At 51.5% G+C, this 17,927-nt stretch overlaps 1 protein-coding gene across 9 annotated transcripts in view; it reads left to right on the top strand.

The window, feature by feature from the left end:
• CHST3 (carbohydrate sulfotransferase 3) overlaps window positions 1-16,548 on the top strand; it is a 40,038-nt gene extending 23,490 nt beyond the window's left edge. For 2 of the 9 annotated variants that reach the window (XM_057736485.1, XM_057736486.1), the window contains 3 exons: window positions 6,565-6,801; window positions 8,029-8,250; window positions 9,614-15,755. In XM_057736485.1, the coding sequence (XP_057592468.1) occupies window positions 8,111-8,250; window positions 9,614-10,913 (1,440 nt within the window). In that variant the 5' untranslated portion in view covers window positions 6,565-6,801; window positions 8,029-8,110 and the 3' untranslated portion in view covers window positions 10,914-15,755. Of the gene's footprint in view, window positions 1-6,521; window positions 6,802-8,028; window positions 8,251-9,613; window positions 15,756-16,039 lie in introns of those variants that run through there. The other 7 variants (XM_057736483.1, XM_057736487.1, XR_009053933.1 and 4 more) reach the window with 6 other exon arrangements.
• The last annotated feature ends 1,379 nt before the right edge of the window (window positions 16,549-17,927 follow it).

Genomic DNA, 17,927 nt, shown 5'->3' with positions numbered 1-17,927 from the left:
CCACAGCCGACTCTTAAAAACAGTTATGAATCCATTCATTCACCTTACAAATGTTATGAGCCCTGCCACATGCCAGGCACTGTGGGTGCAGCAGCGAACAGGACTGCTGTCCAAGGAAAGAACCAAGGATCCTCCTAGAGTCCTCTGTTGCCCTCCTTCCCCTGCCTATTGTTTGTGAATTCATTTTTTTTTTTACTGTGGAAAATAAACATAGCATAGAATGTACTACTTTAACCATTTTTAAGGGCACAGTTCAGTGGCATTAAGTGCCTTCACATTGTTGTGCAACCTTCACCACCATCCATCCCCAGAACTTTTCATTTTCCCAAACTGACACTGTGTCCTCACTAAACACTCACTCCCCATTTCCCCTCCCCCCGGGGCTAGGCAACCACCCTTCTCCTTTCTGTCTCTATGAATTTGGCTCCTCTAGGTACCTCATGTATGTTGAATCAGGGTTTGTCCTTTTGTGTCTGGCTTACTTCACTTCATAAGCGTGCTGTCCTCAAGGTTCATCCATGCTGTGCACACCACAAACACCACGCTGGCTTCCTTAAGGTCCCATGTGTCTGTTCTTCCACTGCTCCACTCTGTCCCCACTTGCTCAGGCTACCTCCTCTCTCCTGGCCCTGTGCAGAAGGGACAGCTTGCTCTCCCGGCCTCCAGTCCTTTCTTCTTCCCATACATTTTCCACACCACTTCCAAAGTAATCTTACATTTCTCTTTTTAAGCTTCAGATGAGATTTTAAAACTTATTAATTAAAGTGGTACATGTGCATGGCGGTCAAAAATTCAAATACAAAAGGGTAGAAAGTGAAAAGAATCATCACTTACTCTTCCATTTCTGTAGCTGTGCATCAGCGTCTTTAGCCCCTGCATGGGTTGCTTTCATTGCGCCAATGCATCACAGTTACTCAGCCAGGCCCGTGTGCTAAGACACTCAAGACGCTTCTCACACGTGGGACTTCCAGGGCTGGGTGCACATCCTTGGCCATCAATCTTGGCCCACGTCCAGGTCGGTTCTGAACAAGCCAACAGACTCCTCACCAGGCTGCCAGGCTGCATGGCTGTGGGCATCCTGGATGCCAGCCTCCACTGGAACTCCTGACTGGGCAAGGGCTGGAAAGCCGGAGCAGTGGGTCAGCTCCGACCTGGTGCAGGGCCCAGAGTTCAGCATGAGAAGCACGGGAAGTACCTTTGCTGACAGGGAGGCTGGGACTATTCTCTGGGGCCCCGTATCCATGCAGCTGTCCGCGTTTTGCACAGAATGTGTTTCTCACACAGCTGAGCAGGCCCTGATGAAGTGACTGTGTCAAATGGGGTAGAGAGCATGCTCCCCCACATCCCCGCACAGCCAAACAGGGCTGAGGGGCAGCGGGGTCTGTCCCAGCCAGGGCTGGCTCCCTGAGTGTCTGTGGCAGCCCCACCCCACCAGGCTGGCCCTCAGCCCCGTGGTCCACCTCGTGGCTCTGGCCCATGGCTGCTCACAAGTTCTTGGATGTCCACTGCCACTCAGGTGACACACGCCTCCACCTCTGGAGCATGCACTCTGGCTCTGTCTTGGCTGAGGCTGGACCTGTGCCCATAAGGAAGTTTTAGATGGTTTGTTCTTGGGAGGGGAAGCTGGAGCCCTGGGATGTGAGGGATTTGGGGAGGAACGATAGCCCTGGGCTGCGCAGGGGAGCATCCATCAGCCAGGCCTCCATCCACTTCCTTGTTCTTTCATTCCTTCTCTTCTTCCTTCCATCACTGGTTCATCCAACAGCTCCTGGCCATTTATTCTCTGGTCAGACACTAAGCTTGACAGCCCAAGCCATCTCTGGACATCCTTATGTGGAACCTCACCTGGACAGGCCACTGGATGGACTCCTGCATCCCCCAAGCGGAGATCACTATGAGCATGTGTGCTCTTTCTCCCTGTCCCGCCCTCTGCCTCCACTCCAGGGAGTCAGAGACAACTCACAGAAACCCCCCGAGGTCTCCCCTCCCAGGTGTTTGGTGACAGAGCATGGTTGGGGCAGCCTCCCAGCCCCCTAGGGCTGCAGCTCATGAGTTAGTTCAGATGTGAGCTTCACTGCTAACACCTCTGCCCGGGAGCCTCCTCCATCTCAGCTCTTGGCCTCCCTCAGCCCAGGCAGCTCCTCCTCCTGCCCGGTGGAGAGGCTGTGAGCAGGGCCTGCCACAGCTGAGGCCCCAATCCCCACTGTGCTCTCGGCCCTGAGCAAGCCAAGTGAAGGGAGTAGAGCTTTGCTGCCTGATGCAACGTCTGGCAGGGCCCATCCCTTATCAGAGCACCATTCACAGCGGACTCTGGGACCCCACCTCCCCCACGGGAGGCAGCAGCAGGCCCAGGGCCTGCCTGGGAGCCATCCAAGTAGAAGACTGTTCTCTCGTGAGGGCCCCTTGCCAGGTCACGAGGGAAGCCTGAACAGAAAGGCCCTGGAGGGGAGAGCAGGATAGGGAAGCTGGTGCCTGGAGTTTAGGGCCTCAGATCACAGCCTGCATTCTTTCCACTGCTCCCTCACTGAGATTGCCCAGGATGCCTTCGCTGTTTTCTGCCCTCCCTGCTATTAGCACATAGCTGGAGAGACTTGGAACTGAAAGCCACAAGGCTAGTTTGTTTATCCTCAAAAAAGGCATCCCAGGTTGATATGGTAATTCAAGAGACTGATGTATGTGAAGCCCCAAGCGTGAAGGTTTGCCCATAGAACACACTCATAGCACACACCCGTAACATAGACGTGTAGCACCCACTCGGCCCGTGCTTGTAGTACCTACTCAGGGCATATACTCAGTGCACACCTGCAGCACAGGTCCCAGCACACATATATGCTTCACTCAGGGAACAATGGCTTTTGCTTCTTCCTCTTTGTATTTTCCATCAACTTAGGATGATTAAGCTTCTCACAGTGGGCTAAAGGCTTTGGAAAAGGGATCCATCTATTCATTCTACAAGTATTTTGAGGCACCTACTGTGCCTGGTGCACATGGAGCAGCGCACTGGGAATACAAAGATGGGGCAGACAGAGAGCTCTCTCCCCAGGGAGCTCACACTCCAGTGGCTGAAACAGGCAGTAAACAAGTACATTTCCATCCAGAAAGGAAATAAAGCTGGATGCTGAGAGGGCACGTGATAAGGAGAGAGGAGATGGTCAGCATTAGGTCAGTGGTCAGGGAAGGACCCCAGAGGAGGGGACATTTGAGCTGAGTACTTGAGTATAACTGGGCCCAGGACAGCTGCCCCACTCCCCACTGCATCCAAGCAGAGCTGGGCTGGCGCATGCCTCTGGCCTTCTTCACCACTGACCTTGGTGCCCTGGAAATGTGACCTCCGCTGGCATCCCAGCAGGGAGGTACCACCTTTTCCTCTGGCTGTCGCATTTTCCTTTTGCTGGGTGTTGGGGAGAGGAAAGGTATCAAGTGCTCCCCTGGGAGATGGCACCCGCCAAGAAAAGGAAGAGATTTTTCTTTCTTCCCATGAGCTAAGCAAAGTGGGCACCACGGGTTTGGAAAGGGAGGTAGCACAAGGCTTTGTCCAGTGTCACAGATATCACAGACACATTTCTTGCAAAGGGCCTCCTGCAGGCCAGGTTCTACCTGAGTGACCCCATCCCAGGCCTGTCCTCCTCCCTCATGACCCTGTGACCTCCTGGCATCTGTGACCCTCTGCTACCCCCTGGGTCTAAACCTCCCTCGCCTGCCTGCCCACTTGCCTACTGGCCTGACAAAGCTAACCCTAGGGTAGCCTGCCTTGGGCCAAGGCAAAGGAGCCAACAGCCTGCCTGGGGTTTCATTCAGAGGGAGTTTTTACCCTTGTGTCTTCCTTTTAGGGCAATGTCAGGAAGGTTCTCAGGAACCCTGTATTATTTGGGGGGTGAGGAGGCTGGGACACTGACTCAAAAATAGAAACAGGGCCTGGAAGGGAGGGGAGGAGAAGGTTCAAGATCTTTGTCGTCAAGACAGCCAAAGTTCTAAATCTTACCTAAGATGTTAGACCCAGAAGAGAGAGGACAGCAAACGAAACTCCCCCTGTACCATGCCTGTGTTTTCTCCCCCTCCCGTGTACCAGCTATTGCTTCTCACAGCAACTTTATGCAGTAGGAACCATCTTTTCCATACTACCAGTGAAGAAACTGAGGCCCAGAGGGGTTGTCATTTACACAACGTCACACAGCACAGTAGGCATACAGAAAGCACGAGAGCCCAGGACTTCTGGTCATAGCTCCTGCTTCCCTCACATCGTCAGATCCAGGCAACTCTCAGCTGAGAGCTGAGAGGGAAGAAAGGCAGGATTTCAACTCTTTGTACTCTGCAGACTCAGTATTGGGGCTCACCCTCCTAGCGGGACAGGCAGTCTTGCATCCCACCACAGGCTAAACTGGGTGCATGGGGAACATGGCCCAGCCCGGCATTCTGCAAACAAATGCTGACAGCCTTCCAGGCACCAGCTTTGACGGGTTGACTTACCAGTGGCTTGTGAGGCAGCTGGTATGTGGCGGGTGCCGTTCTAGATGCTGGTCCTGACTTCAGAGAACATGCAGTCTGGGAATGGGAGACAGACAGACCATCGGCTGGAAAGCCCAACCATATGTGCTGTTGGGGGGTGGGTGTTGCTGTGGAACATCAAGAGGCTGGAATGACCTAGATCTGGGAGGCGTGATCAGACGGCGGCTGGAGGAATCTTGGGCAAATTATTTAATCTCTCTCAACCCCAGTTTCCTCAGCTGTAAAATGGGATGGTCACTACCTAATAGGGATTTTGTGAGATGAGGAAATGCAAATCAAGTGCTTAGCAAGGCACCAGGCACAGAGTAGTAACTTTATAAATTTCAATCAATTTCATCTACGCATACCCCTCTAGTTGGCTGTTTCAACCAGAGTGTAAGCCCCATGAGGGCATGGGCCGGGTGGCTTGTTCACTGCTCTGTATCCTCAGTGCCTAGACTGGCAGAGAGTAGGTGCTCAGGAGATATTTCTTTGATGAGTGCCTTGGAAATGGCCCAGAAGAATTAGGAAGAGGCAAAGATATTCAGTTGCCCTTGAACTGGCCTTGCAGCCCTTCTTCCCTCCTGGCTCCTCTCCACCTACCCACACTCACAAAGCACCCCAGCATTCTGCCAGGGAAAGCTGCCCGCTGCCCCACCACCACTCTGCCCTGCACAGCTGAGGAACTCCACTCCAGCTGCCAGGGTATACATCTGTCTTCTCACAAGTCTCACTGCTTTCTCCAGAATATAGATTTTCTGGCTGTCCCTAAAGCCACTTCTATTGTGTGATGAAGATGCAGCCCTGGGACCCTCCTTCCCGCCTTCCCACTCCCCCATGTCAACATCAGCTTGGAAGAAATCCATCTTTCCCAGAAAGAAGGATGGTCCTGGATGCCCTGCACAAAGTCACAATAAGATTTTTCCAAACTTGAAGCAGACTGTTTCCCATGGATGGGGGTCCTTGTGGAGAAAGAGACAGACTTTTAGAAAAGGGGGTTGTGCTCGATTCTTGGGGCTTGTGGTACGGGATGGGTGTCTGTGTGATGGTGAGGATAAATGAAAGGAATGGTGATTCAGGCTCCATTGGGCAATGGTGTATTTCCTCCAGCTTTTAAAAATATAGGGACTTCCCTGGTGGCACAGTGGTTAAGAATCTGCCTGCCAATGTAGGGGACACGGGTTTGATCCCTGGTCCGGGAAGATCCCACATGCCTCGGAGCAACTAAGGCCGTGCACAACTACTGAGCCTGTGCTTTAGAGTCCATGTGCCACAACTACTGAAGCCCGTGCACCTAGAGCCTGTGCTCCTCAACAAGAGAAGCCACCGCACTGAGAAGCCGAAGCACCGCAATGAAGAGTAGCCCCCGCTCACCGCAACTAGAGAAAGTCCACACGCAGCAACAGACCCAAAGCAGCCATAAATAAATAATTTTTAAAAAAATAAATTAAAAAAAATATACACTTTCCGTTGAGTCACTTATATCTTAAAAAAAAAGTCATTTATTCCTTTAACCATTCTTTCATTTAGCAGCCATACATGAGTGTCCCTTGTGTGCCTGGCGCAGTGCTAAGGGATAATGAGGGGCCCAGACAAACTCCCTGCCCTCCACAAAGGGATGATCAGCACTGAGGTCATTATAAGTGGGTCTGCTTTATGACAAAGTCTCAGGTGCTAAAGGGAGTCTTTGTACTGTGGTGGGGCCGAGGGGGCCCTAACCTATCCCAGGGGAAGCTACCCCACGAAGCTAAGACCTGAAGGCCAAGGCCATGTGAAGGATTTTGTTAGAATTCACATGTTATGGTGGAAAACCTTTAGTTAATTTTTAAAAATTTATACATCTGCATGGTAAAATTTCTAACAGTGCACAACGCTACCCAGCAAACATTAAGACTCATCCCACCCTTCTCTCCTGACCTACCCGTCCCTTTATTATAGGCCTTGTGTATCCCTGCAGTCACAATCCATTTGTATCTAGCATTTACATTTTTCTCTCCCTTAATTTTTATTTTTCAAATGGGATCATACTACATCAGAGGTTCTCAACCTGGGATGATTTTGTACTTACTCCCTGCCCAGAGGACATCTGACAATGTCTGGAGACCTTTTTGATTGTCACATCTGAGCAGAGGGGATTCTACTGTTATCTAATGCGTAGAGGCCAAGGATGCTGTTAAACGTCTTACGGTGCACAGGATGGCCCCCTCAACAAAGAATGATCTGACCCAAAATGTCAACGGTGCTGACATAAAAAAGAATGAAATAATGCCATTTGCAGCAACATGGATGGACCTTGAGATTGTCATACTGAGTGAAGTAAGTCACACAGAGAAAGACAAATATCATATGATATAGATTATATGTGGAATCTAAAAAAAGGATAAAAATTAACTTATTTACAAAACAGCAATAGAGTCATACATGTAGAAAACAAACTTATGGTTACCAAGGGGGAAAGGAGCGGGGGATAAACTGGGAGATTGGGTTTGACATGTACACACTACTCTATATAAAATAGATAACTAATAATGGTCTACTGTATAGCACAGGGAACTCTACTCAGTACTGTGTAATGGGACGTCCCTGGTGACGCAGTGGTTAAGAATCTGCCTGCCAATGTAGGGGACATGGGTTTGATCCCTGGTCTGGGAAGATCCCACATGCCACGGAGCAACTAAGCCCGTGCACCACAACTACTGAGCCCACATGCCACAACTACTGAAGCTCATGCACCTAGAGGCCATGCTCTGCAACAAGAGAAGCCACCACAATGAGAAGCATGTGACCTGCAACAAAGAGTAGCCCCCACTCACCGCAACTAGAGAAAGCCCATGTGCAGCAACAAAGACCCAATGCAGCCAATAAAAATAATGTATTTTATTTTAAAAAAAATACTGTGTAATGACCTATATGGAAAAAGAATCTAAAAAAGAGTGGATATATGTATATGTATAACTGATTCACTTTCTTGTACAGCAGAAACTAACACAACATTATAAATCAACTATACTCCAATAAAAATTAATTTTAAAAAATGTCAATAGTGCTGAGACTAAGAAACCCTATCCTATACAAACACACACTGTCTGCAGCTTGCTTATCTATAATATATATACACATCATTATATATATATAATTCTAATACATATAGTAGATTATTCACCTCAGCACTAGTAGATCCACCTCATTATTCTTTGTGGCTGCATAATAATCCATTGCTTGCTCCATCAGTTTTTATTTAGATGTTTGTACTCTTTTGCGATTGCAAACATGTATAATGCAAGGAGCATTCTTTTCATATACTTGCCTTTCAGTAATGTGTGAGGTCAAAGCATAAATTAATGGAAGTGACATGGATGAATCAGAAGGTTCATCAGCATTTTAAATGACCTGATTTCAAGTCTCTGGGGCAGAGTCCATTGGGAGAGTGGGTCTGGGGTTCTGGCTGCTTAACAGGGCTGGGGTCCCCAGAAGTCTGGCAGAAAGGCTCCTCTTTGTTCTCATCTACAGACAACGGTGTCCTGACTGCGCATCTCTCCACAGGACCAGGTGTCCCCCACCTGAACGACAAGCCAGGTCCTGAGTGATGCCCCCGAGCTGAGTGCCCACAGCCCTACCCTTCCCCATGGAGAAAGGACTCACTTTGCCCCAGGACTGCCGACACCTTCTGCACAGCCTGAGAATGAGAAGCAAATATGCCCTTTTCCTGGCTTTTGTGGTGGTGGTTTTTGTCTTCATTGAAAAGGAAAATAAAATCATATCAAGGTGAGGGATGCAAGCACAAGTCTTCCTTATCAAGGTGGGATGGGTGGGGGCAGAGAGGTAGCTGTAGGGCTCCCTGTGGACCTACAAAGGCAATCCCTTAGCCAGTCATCATCAGGCCCCTCCTGTGCCCAGGCAGTAGGTCATGCCCCCAGCCACATGACTGCACAGCAGTGAGACCTGGGTTCCGGACTCAGGCAACCTGAGTTGGAATCCTGATTGTGCACCCCCTTCCTTTTTTTTTTTTAGCCACAGCGCACCTCTTGCGGGATCTTAGTTCTCCCACCAGGGATTGAACCCATGATCCCTGCAGTGGAAGTATGGAGTCCTAACCACTGGACCACCAGGGAAGTCCCCTGACTCTGGCCCTTTCTAGCTGTGACAGCTTAGACAAATTCTTTCACTTTTCTGTCTTAAGTTCCTCTTCTGTAAAATGTGGCTAACGATGGGGCCTGCCTTGTTGTAAAGATTAAATAATAAAATGTAAAAGTATTTAGCTCAGTGCCTGACACATAGTTGGTGTCCTGTACTTGCTGGCCATGGTTATTATTATTAACTTCCTGGCCTAGGATGATGCCTCACATTAATAGCGTATCTCCTATACCAATCTGAAGTCATGGATGAGGGTGAGGCATGGTCCTGGTACAGATAGCCTGGTGTGCAGGGCTGCCATGTTCAGCTGCCCAGGTTGTGTATTGCTCAGCTCCAGGGGTGTGCACTCACACTGGCTGTGCTGGGAATGCTGCCCCCTAGAGTTGGCAGTATGTGTGTGCAATGGCCCTGCTAGACAGAAGGATTTCATAGACCTTCTCTCTGAGGCACAACCCCTGCAAGAAAGCATCAACCAAGATGGGCAGGTTAGGAATTGGGCTGTGGAGTAGGCACTATGTCAGTGGGTTCCTCAGCGTGGACTGTTCTAGTCTGTGCCTACTGGGTCCTATTGCAAGCCCCTGCAACTCTCCACCTGAGGGCATGCTCTCCACCTGCACACTGGCAAGCCAGAAGTCCTGGGGAGAAAATGCCTCTGGGAGGTGCTCTCAGCCAAGGCCACCTGGGAGCTTCACACCCCTTGGGTGAGAGGTTCCTGAGGTGTGTTCTATCTACATTACCTCCTGGGGTTCCTCCGGCCGAACGAGTTGGCCACAGGGATAGCCTGCTCACCCTTTTGGTCTTCCTTTCCTCCCTGCCTCACTTCCCTGCCCCTGTAGCCGTTCTTCCTGGGATTGTGTCCCAAATAAACTACTTACACTCAAGTCCTTCCCTCCAAGTCGGCTTCTGGGTGATCATCCTGAGATGCTCCTTAGGGTGGCACAGGGGATTGAGTCCCCAGTCAGTCACTGACCCGAGTATCTCTTTGTTCTCACAGGGTCTCTGACAAACTGAAGCAGATCCCCCAATCCCTGGTGGATGCCAATAGCACCGACCCAGCCCTGGTCTTGGCCGAGAACGCATCCCTCCTGTCCCTGAGTGAGCTGGATTCGGCCTTCACGCAGCTGCAGAGCCGCCTGCGAAACCTCAGTCTGCAGCTGGGCATGGAGCCAGCAGAGGAGGCCGAGGAGGAGGAGTTGGCGGCCCGCGAGTTAGAGCAGGAGCAGCTGGAGCCCGGCGCGCCCGCTAAGGCCCCGCCCCGGCGCCACGTGCTCCTCATGGCCACCACGCGCACCGGCTCCTCATTTGTGGGCGAATTCTTCAACCAGCAGGGCAACATCTTCTACCTCTTCGAGCCGCTGTGGCACATAGAACGCACGGTGTCCTTCGAGCAGGGCGGCGCCAACGCCGCGGGCTCGGCCCTGGTCTACCGCGACGTGCTCAAGCAGCTCTTCCTGTGCGACCTGTACATCCTGGAGCATTTCATCATCCCGGCGCCCGAGGACCACCTGACCCAGTTCGTGTTCCGCCGGGGCTCCAGCCGCTCCCTCTGCGAGGACCCCGTCTGCACGCCCCTCGTCAAGAAGGTCTTCGAGAAGTACCCCTGCAAGAACCGCCGCTGCGGCCCCCTCAACATGACTCTGGCCGCCCAGGCCTGCCGCCACAAGGAGCATATGGCGATCAAGGCCGTCCGCATCCGCCAGCTCGAGTTCCTGCAGCCGCTGGCCGAGGACCCCCGCCTGGATCTGCGCGTCATCCAGCTGGTGCGCGACCCCCGCGCCGTGCTGGCCTCCCGCATGGTGGCCTTCGCCGACAAGTACGAGACCTGGAAGAAGTGGCTGGCCAAGGGGCAGGACCAGCTGAGGGAGGAGGAGGTGCTGCGGCTGAAGGGCAACTGCGAGAGCATCCGCCTGTCCGCGGAGCTGGGCCTGAGGCAGCCGGCCTGGCTGCGGGGCCGCTACATGCTGGTGCGCTATGAGGACGTGGCCCTGCGGCCGCTGCAGAAGGCCCGGGAGATGTACCGCTTTGCCGGCATTCCCCTGACCCCGCAGGTGGAGGACTGGATCCAGAAGAACACGCAGGCGGCCCACGACGGCATCTACTCCACGCAGAAGAACTCCTCGGAGCAGTTCGAGAAGTGGCGCTTCAGCATGCCCTTCAAGCTGGCGCAGGTGGTGCAGGCCGCCTGCGGCCCCGCCATGCGCCTCTTTGGCTACAGGCCCGTGCAGGACGCCGCCTCGCTCTCCAACCGCTCCGTCAGCCTGCTGGAGGAGCGTGGCACCTTCTGGGTCACGTAGGGCGCCCGGGGCGGCCAGCGCCCCTCCTGGTGAAAGTCCCGTCCCGCCCCACCGGCCTCACCCCGCCAGCGGGGAGACCGCGGCGGCGCTGCCGCGGAGGGCGGGCGGGCAGACGTGCAGGGCCGAGGCGGCGCCTGCGCAGTAGAAGTAGGCCCGCAGTCCGCTCGCTTCCCGCCGCGGCTGTAGGCGTGGGGCTTCCTGGTGAGAACAGGACAGTGGCTGTTTTGAGGGCTGTCAAACGCAGACCTAAGGGGCTGTGGTCTCCTGAGCAGACCCAGGCAGGCCCGGGCCTGTTGACAAGCCTTACTCTTCTCTCTCTCTCTCTCTGGCTCTCTCCCCCTCTCCCTCCTTCTTTATCTCTCTCACACACACATCCCAAACATACATGAAACACACGTGGATGCCCACAGACCCAGTGGGCCAGAGTCCACAAATATTTAACAACCGGAAGGGGTTCCGGGCACTGACTAGTCACACTCAGACCCCCTGCTGTACCCAGTGTACGGAATTTCAGTTTCTGAATTTCTCCATAATCCAGTGTGACATCTGGGTGGGTTCCAGGGGAGAGGTGAAGTCAGTTCTATATAGGGCTACAAAACAAACATGCACATATAAAGACAGATACCTACACTCACACCACACATAGGCAGAAACACACATACACGCAGAAAAGGATCTTCCCCATCGCTTTACGCCCACAGTGTTTATCTGTATAACACACCTAAAGAGGAGACTTTGGTTACCTTTTTAGAGTTAATCAGGGATGGGGGAATGATATACACTTACGGACCATGACCCTGGTCCCCATCCAAGTTTGAGGCTGAATGGTGGATACAGAACTGCCAAGTCCATGGCCTCTGCCCACCTTAGATTCTCGTGGCTACCTCCCCTGACCCATTCATGTCCTTGCTGCCAGCAGGCAGCATGTTTCGAAATGGCGTGGCTGACCCTCGTGTGACTGCAGCCCGAAGGCCCAGTCCTAGCTCAGCTGGCTTCCCAAGAGCATGTCCATATTTGAAGGCTGCCTCAGGCGTGAGTGGCAGGAGCATCTGTGGTCCCTGGAGGCAAAAGGCAGCTCTCAAGTCCTGTTATTTCCAGCCAGGCCTCTCTGGGGCAAGGCCCAGAAGGAATTAGAGTGCTTTTGGGGGAGAAGTCATATCAGGATACCCCCTCCCCTGAGAAGACAGGGGACAGAGGTCAGCCACATGGTTGGTCGTCATGGTTATGTGGTTAGTGTCTGAAATTCCTTCTTTAGGGCTCTGGGAAGAGTATTGCTCAATGTGGGATGGGCTGAGTGGTTTATGTTTTTTTTTTTTTTTTTAAGTTATTTATGGTTTGGTCTCTTGTGGCTGTGTTTTCAGATTTGTTTCTGCAGGAGTGCTGCTTGGAAGCAGTGTGGGCTTGAGGGGCTGAGGGGGGCTGGGAGGACCAGTGGGGAGCACGTTGGCTCCTGCTAGAGGCAGAAGAGGAGGAGGAGGAGCCTTCCGCCAGAAGGATCAGAGCCTAGGTGGCCACATGGCAGCCCACAGTGCCCATGGGCTTTTCTGTTGGAACCCATGTGGAACAAATCTCAGAAACCACCAGCGTTCTTTGCTGAGTGGCCAGAGGCAGCATAAATTAGCAATCCTCACCCCCTCCCCGAGAAGAAGCCAGATCTGAACATCTTTCCCAGGTCCTGACATATTTCCTGGGGAGTCAGAGGCCCATGACCAAGCAGCAGATGTCCCCAAAGGGGAAGCGTTTCCCCACTCCCACCCCAAACGGGAGCAGAACTCAGTACCACCTCAGAACTTGCAGGAAGTATCAGCAGTTCACTAAGGGCTGTTTCTGATTTCCTGGACAACCTCTGTATCAGATCCATCCCATTGTCAAGCCCAGAGGGCTGAGTTTTGTTTTGAGTATTATGGGAAGCAGGGAAATACAGGATCTGAGTCTAGCTAGTGTTGCCATAGGGAAGGGAGGGATGTGTCCTGGCAGCAGGCCAGCCTTTGAAAAGGTGAGGACAGTGGCCATCTTGTGGGATCCATTGCAATCAGTGCATTTGAGCTGCTGGGTCTCCATCACCATGGATTCAGCCAATCACGGAAGTCTGTAGGTTTTCTAGTCCAAGAATAAATTGTGCAGGGAACTGGCTCTAATTTGGGGTCCAAAGGGACTCTAGCTCTGAAAACTTGATCCTGGGGCAGAGTGGGGCCAGGATGGTTCTGGCAGGCCCAGAAGTGCTGGCCATTCTCCCCCAGCCCCTGCCCTGCTCCCTCCACTGTTCCCCACCTGGGGGTGGTGGGGGGCAGGCACCTCTATCCAGGGCCTGCCCTGGGGCCCTCCTAGTGTGGACAGCAGACTCCCTTCCTTCCTTCCTTCCTTCCTTCCTTCCTTCCTTCCTTCCTTCCTTCCTTCCTTCCTCCCTTCCTTCCTCTCTCTCTGGGGCCAGGGCCTCCACCCCTGAGCTCTGAGAACTGTGCCGAGAATGGACCTTTGGGACGTCTCAGGACAGTGACAGTTTGTACACTGCAGGTTGACTTAATTTATTTATTTTGTGAAAAAGAAGAGACGGAAAATATTTTATTACTTGCAGGGACTCAAAGCTGTACCCAAATCAAGAAAGACAATAATAGAAAGCATTCACTTCATACATACAAGGACACGTCAAGACGATTCAGAATACACGAGAGGACAAAACTGAGAGCATGGGAGTCACGATGGCTGCAGGGTATTTTTTTAGCTCGGTTTCCTCTTGTTGATTTGAAGATGCGGCAGGAAGGTCCTTTCTGCTGTATTACCTTTGTCCAGGTGTCTGAAATAGGACACAGCTCAAGTGAGTGTTGCCTTGGGATCAGCAATGCTCTGGAAACCCTTGGGGATTAGGGAGGACAGGGTGGGGTGACTGCTGACTCTGTGCTCCATGGGACCTGGTTGGAGTCACCCATGAGGGGTTTTCAGCAGGGAGCTGGGCTAGGGAAGGTGGTCCAGTTGGGAGCTAGTGCCTCCTTTTCCAGCCAGGCCAGACCTGGTTTCTCTGCTCTCACTGCACCACCCCCTCCAGGAGCCTTCCCCTCTGCAGCACCCACCTGCCTGGAGACAGAGGGAGCATTGAGGCCTCACCTCTGCCGCCAGCTTCCCCGGAACAAGAGGCTCATTCAGCAATGAGCGTTTACTCATTTTCTTTCTCTTCATGAAGACCTCTTTAGCCCAGCCTATAAAAATAGTTCAGAACATTCCAGGTCTTGGTGAGACAGGGCAGTGTCCAACACTCTTAGGCCATCGCCACCACTGTCCGTTCCTGGCTTCTCCTCTGGGCTTTGTTTATAAACCTTGGAGGACACTGGGGGAAGGGTCTTTGGGAGCAGGATTTTTGGGGGCAGGATTCCTGAGTCCCACGGAGAGGGAAAAAGAAGAAGCAGATGTGCAGATCCCTGTAGCACAGCCTCTGCAGGTTATCGCCAAGTTATTACTAAGGTTGAGAGACATGAGAAAATTCTAGCCTTTTGTCCCTTTATGGGATGCACTCACTTGCAAATAAGTAACTAAATGAACAGAGAAAAATGTTTGTCTGCCAGTACCCTCAGCCTGGGAGCTATGCCAGAGGCTGGTCTAATGGGGCAGCTGCTGACCAAACCCTTAAGAGCAGAGGACCCACCCAACCCTTTACAATGACATCTTTCCCTTCCGCCTCTGCTCTCTGAATGAGCTCCAGGGGATCCCTGTCCCAGAAGATGTATGCTTGGTCTAGAGAGCAGACAGGAGATGTAAGCATCAGATAGTCTGGTCCTGACCCTATAGATCTCTTCCAGCCCTGGTTCTGTGTTAATTGACTATGAGACCTATCCCTTAAGAGGCCCTGGATTAGGAAAGACAGGGGCGTAAGATTGGATGGTTCTGTCCCCAAGGCAGTCCTCTCCCACTCTCATCCCCAAAGGCTGAAAGCAAAGGTGGGTTCCTGAGGCAGGGAGGGGTGGGTGGGGGAACAGATGGCCTACAGAGGATGCTCCTTCTTTGAACTTTTACAGACTGATGAGATCCAAGAAGAAGTGGATCTTGTCAGTCTGCACAAATTTAAAGAAGGAGCATCCTCTGAGATCCAAAGTTAATGGGTTTGCCTGTGAAGATTCCTAGCACATGGGAGAGAGGAGGCCCAGGGTTTCCTGAAAGCAACCATATGGCCTTTCAACTGCTAGAGTAGAAGTTGCTCTTTACCTCAAAAGGATGAAGCAGAATTGGCAAATGCAGATGTCTTAAGAACTTCAAGATCCTAGGGTCTTGTGACCTTTGTCATTCCATACTGTGCATGGGGAGCTAATTAGTTACATGTTTCCAAGATTACATGGGGCCATCTTCAGGGCCTAGCTCATATTGTAGACCAGGTATTTTATTTGTGAAATAAAATGACCTATGTACCTTGCTTTTTCTAACATTGGACTTGAACTGGGCACCCCCTAAAATCTCCATTTCATCTGTGCTTTCTAGGCCAAGTCTGACTGGTTGCCTTGTTCCCTCCTGGATCCTGCAAACTCTTTTTGCCAAGAGTTATGGCCCTATGTCATGTTTCATGGCCACATAGTACAGGATACCTCTTCATGGCCATATGTGGCCAAGGTATGTACATATGTGTCCACATGTGCATGTGTAGCATGTAGCTCAGCCTGCTTGGCCATGTTGCTCCCAGCCCCCTTGCCATCAATATCCCAGATGTTCTTGCCGTGGCTACAATCTCCTGGAAATACAGGGGCTGCCTTCAGAAAGCTGGTGGCCACTGCTAGTCAGGATCTGCTTTGCAGAACAGAATGTGAACCCATCACCTGATGGCTTACTTGATTTATTTAATTAAAAATGAAAACGCGCAATGAGCAGAATCTGAAGTGTGTCTCTGCCCTCTTTTTTGCGTTTATTCTCAGCAGCAATTGGGTGGTAAAAATTAACAGGAAAATTTGTACGTCAATCATATCTCAGCAAAGCCAGCGGCAGGTGGAAAAAAATTAGCTGTAAAAAACAATTAGCAGCAGTAGGAAAGGGGTAACTTCCAGCATGAAGCAGATCAGAAAAACTCCTGCCTGCTCCTGAGGGGTGAAAGGCACAAGGGAAGTACGGATAAGTGCAGAGAGTGTGATGAATGTTCTTTATGTTACCAGAATGGCAGAGCTGATGATAACTGTTTGGAGTTGGCGGTAAGGATGAGGTCTGTGGGACTTCCCTGGTGACACAGTGGTTAAGAATCCTCTTGCCAATACAGGAGACACGGGTTCAATCCCTGCTCCAGGAAGATTCCGCATGCCGAGGAGCAACTAAACCCGTGCACCACAACTACTGAGCCTGCGTGCCACAGCTACTGAAGTCCGAGCACCTAGAGCCTGTGCTCCACAAGAGAAGCCACCACACTGAGAAGCCCATGAACCTCAACAAAGAGCAGCCCCCACTCACAGCAACTAGAGAAAGCCCATGCACAGCAACAAAGACCCAATGCAGCCAAAAGTAATAATAATAAATAAAATAAAAATTTTTTTAAAATCTGAAAAAAAAGGATGAGGTCTGAGAGATAGATACCCAGACACTGTTGGGCAGGGACAGGAACATTAGCTAGAGGTCAAGGGACCTGGGGACAGTTTCCAGCCTTGGCAATCTCCAGTCTTGTGACCTTGGGCAATCACTTCCCTTAATCTGTACCCTAGTTTCCTTTAGAATGAAAGGTGTAATTAGTAGTTGACAACTGTTGTTCCAAAAAAGCCCCATAAGGATGGATTCAAGGCAGCTGTAAGGGCAGGCAATGCTCTCCCTGGAATCAACAATTCGCATGTTGAAAGAGTGCTTAAGATTTCACTTGGCCTTCAACAAAATCTCAAAAATCACCTGAGATTGCTAAGAACCCTTTCAGCTAAGAAATTTAATGCAATTACTTACATTGCTGTATCAGTCAGATCAACTTAGTGCAAATTAAATTTCCACTCTTTTGTTTCCTAATAGCCACCTGGAGGGAATGGGCATTTTCCCAGGGAGAAGGGTGAGGGTTCATTTAGGAACACAGGATGACAGAGCTGGTGGAGCCTTGTGGGTTCAGAGTTTGGGGACAGAGCGGGAAGCAGGAACAGCAGCAGCCATGAGGAGGCAGAGAAGAGCTGAGCACTGGGCACAGTGGTCCCTGGAGAGAGGGGGTGACAGAGTGAAGCTGATATGAGGAAATGAGACCTCGTCCAAAAACCTCAAACCTGTATCTCTGTCAGTTCACCCAGGCCAGGCCTTGGAAGTTCGAACCATTTCCCTTCCAATCCTTAAAATATAGGAGTCAGCACAATGATATCCCAACCTGGGTGGAAGCTCGGCCACCTCGCCCCCAGCCAGGTGCCAGTGCTGTCTCCAATCTGCTGGGGACTGGATATATTTAGTTTAATTTCTAGGCTGTGTTTCCTACCACAAATGGCCTCCTGGAGAAACAAATTGCCCTAATCATAGAGGAGAGAAGCCTAGACACCTCCCCACCTACCCGCCCCCTCAGCCAGCAGCCTAGGCCGAGGCTCTCTCCACTCCCAGACCTCTAGGGCTCCTGAATCTTCCTGTACTACACCCCAAGTTATCCACCCTGGGCAGGAGTCGAAGCCCCCATGGGGTCTCTGAGGGAGGGGCAGTCAGCTGGCTCCATCCCGGCAGGCAGTTTCACCACCCACAGAGAGAGGCCTTGGACTCGTGCCACTTGCTCATGAAGTCCTGCCAGGGCCCACACTGCCAGGTCCCTCAGTCTGCAGCAGAGTGTCCCCGCGTGCTTCTGGGGGAGCTGTGGTTACCTAACCTCCCTTAAGAAGTTACAGTGTACGTTAGCACACTAAAGGCTCAGAAGCCCCGCGTTCCTCTGACTGACCCAGCTGACCAGGATTCACTCAGAACCAATTTTATTGGTGGAATACTTTTATCATGAAAACTTTTTTGTTTGTTTGTTTGTTGTTTTATTGCTGAACAAGATCTTCAAGACTTTGGCATTTTACAGAACAATTGGTACCTACCGGATACCTGCAAGTATAAGTGTTTAGG

The sequence above is a fragment of the Hippopotamus amphibius genome, chromosome 5 (assembly GCF_030028045.1).
Source record: "Hippopotamus amphibius kiboko isolate mHipAmp2 chromosome 5, mHipAmp2.hap2, whole genome shotgun sequence".
NCBI lineage: Eukaryota > Metazoa > Chordata > Mammalia > Artiodactyla > Hippopotamidae > Hippopotamus > Hippopotamus amphibius.
Note: the sequence above shows the minus strand (reverse complement) of the source record. Positions and strands in the feature narration are given on the sequence as shown.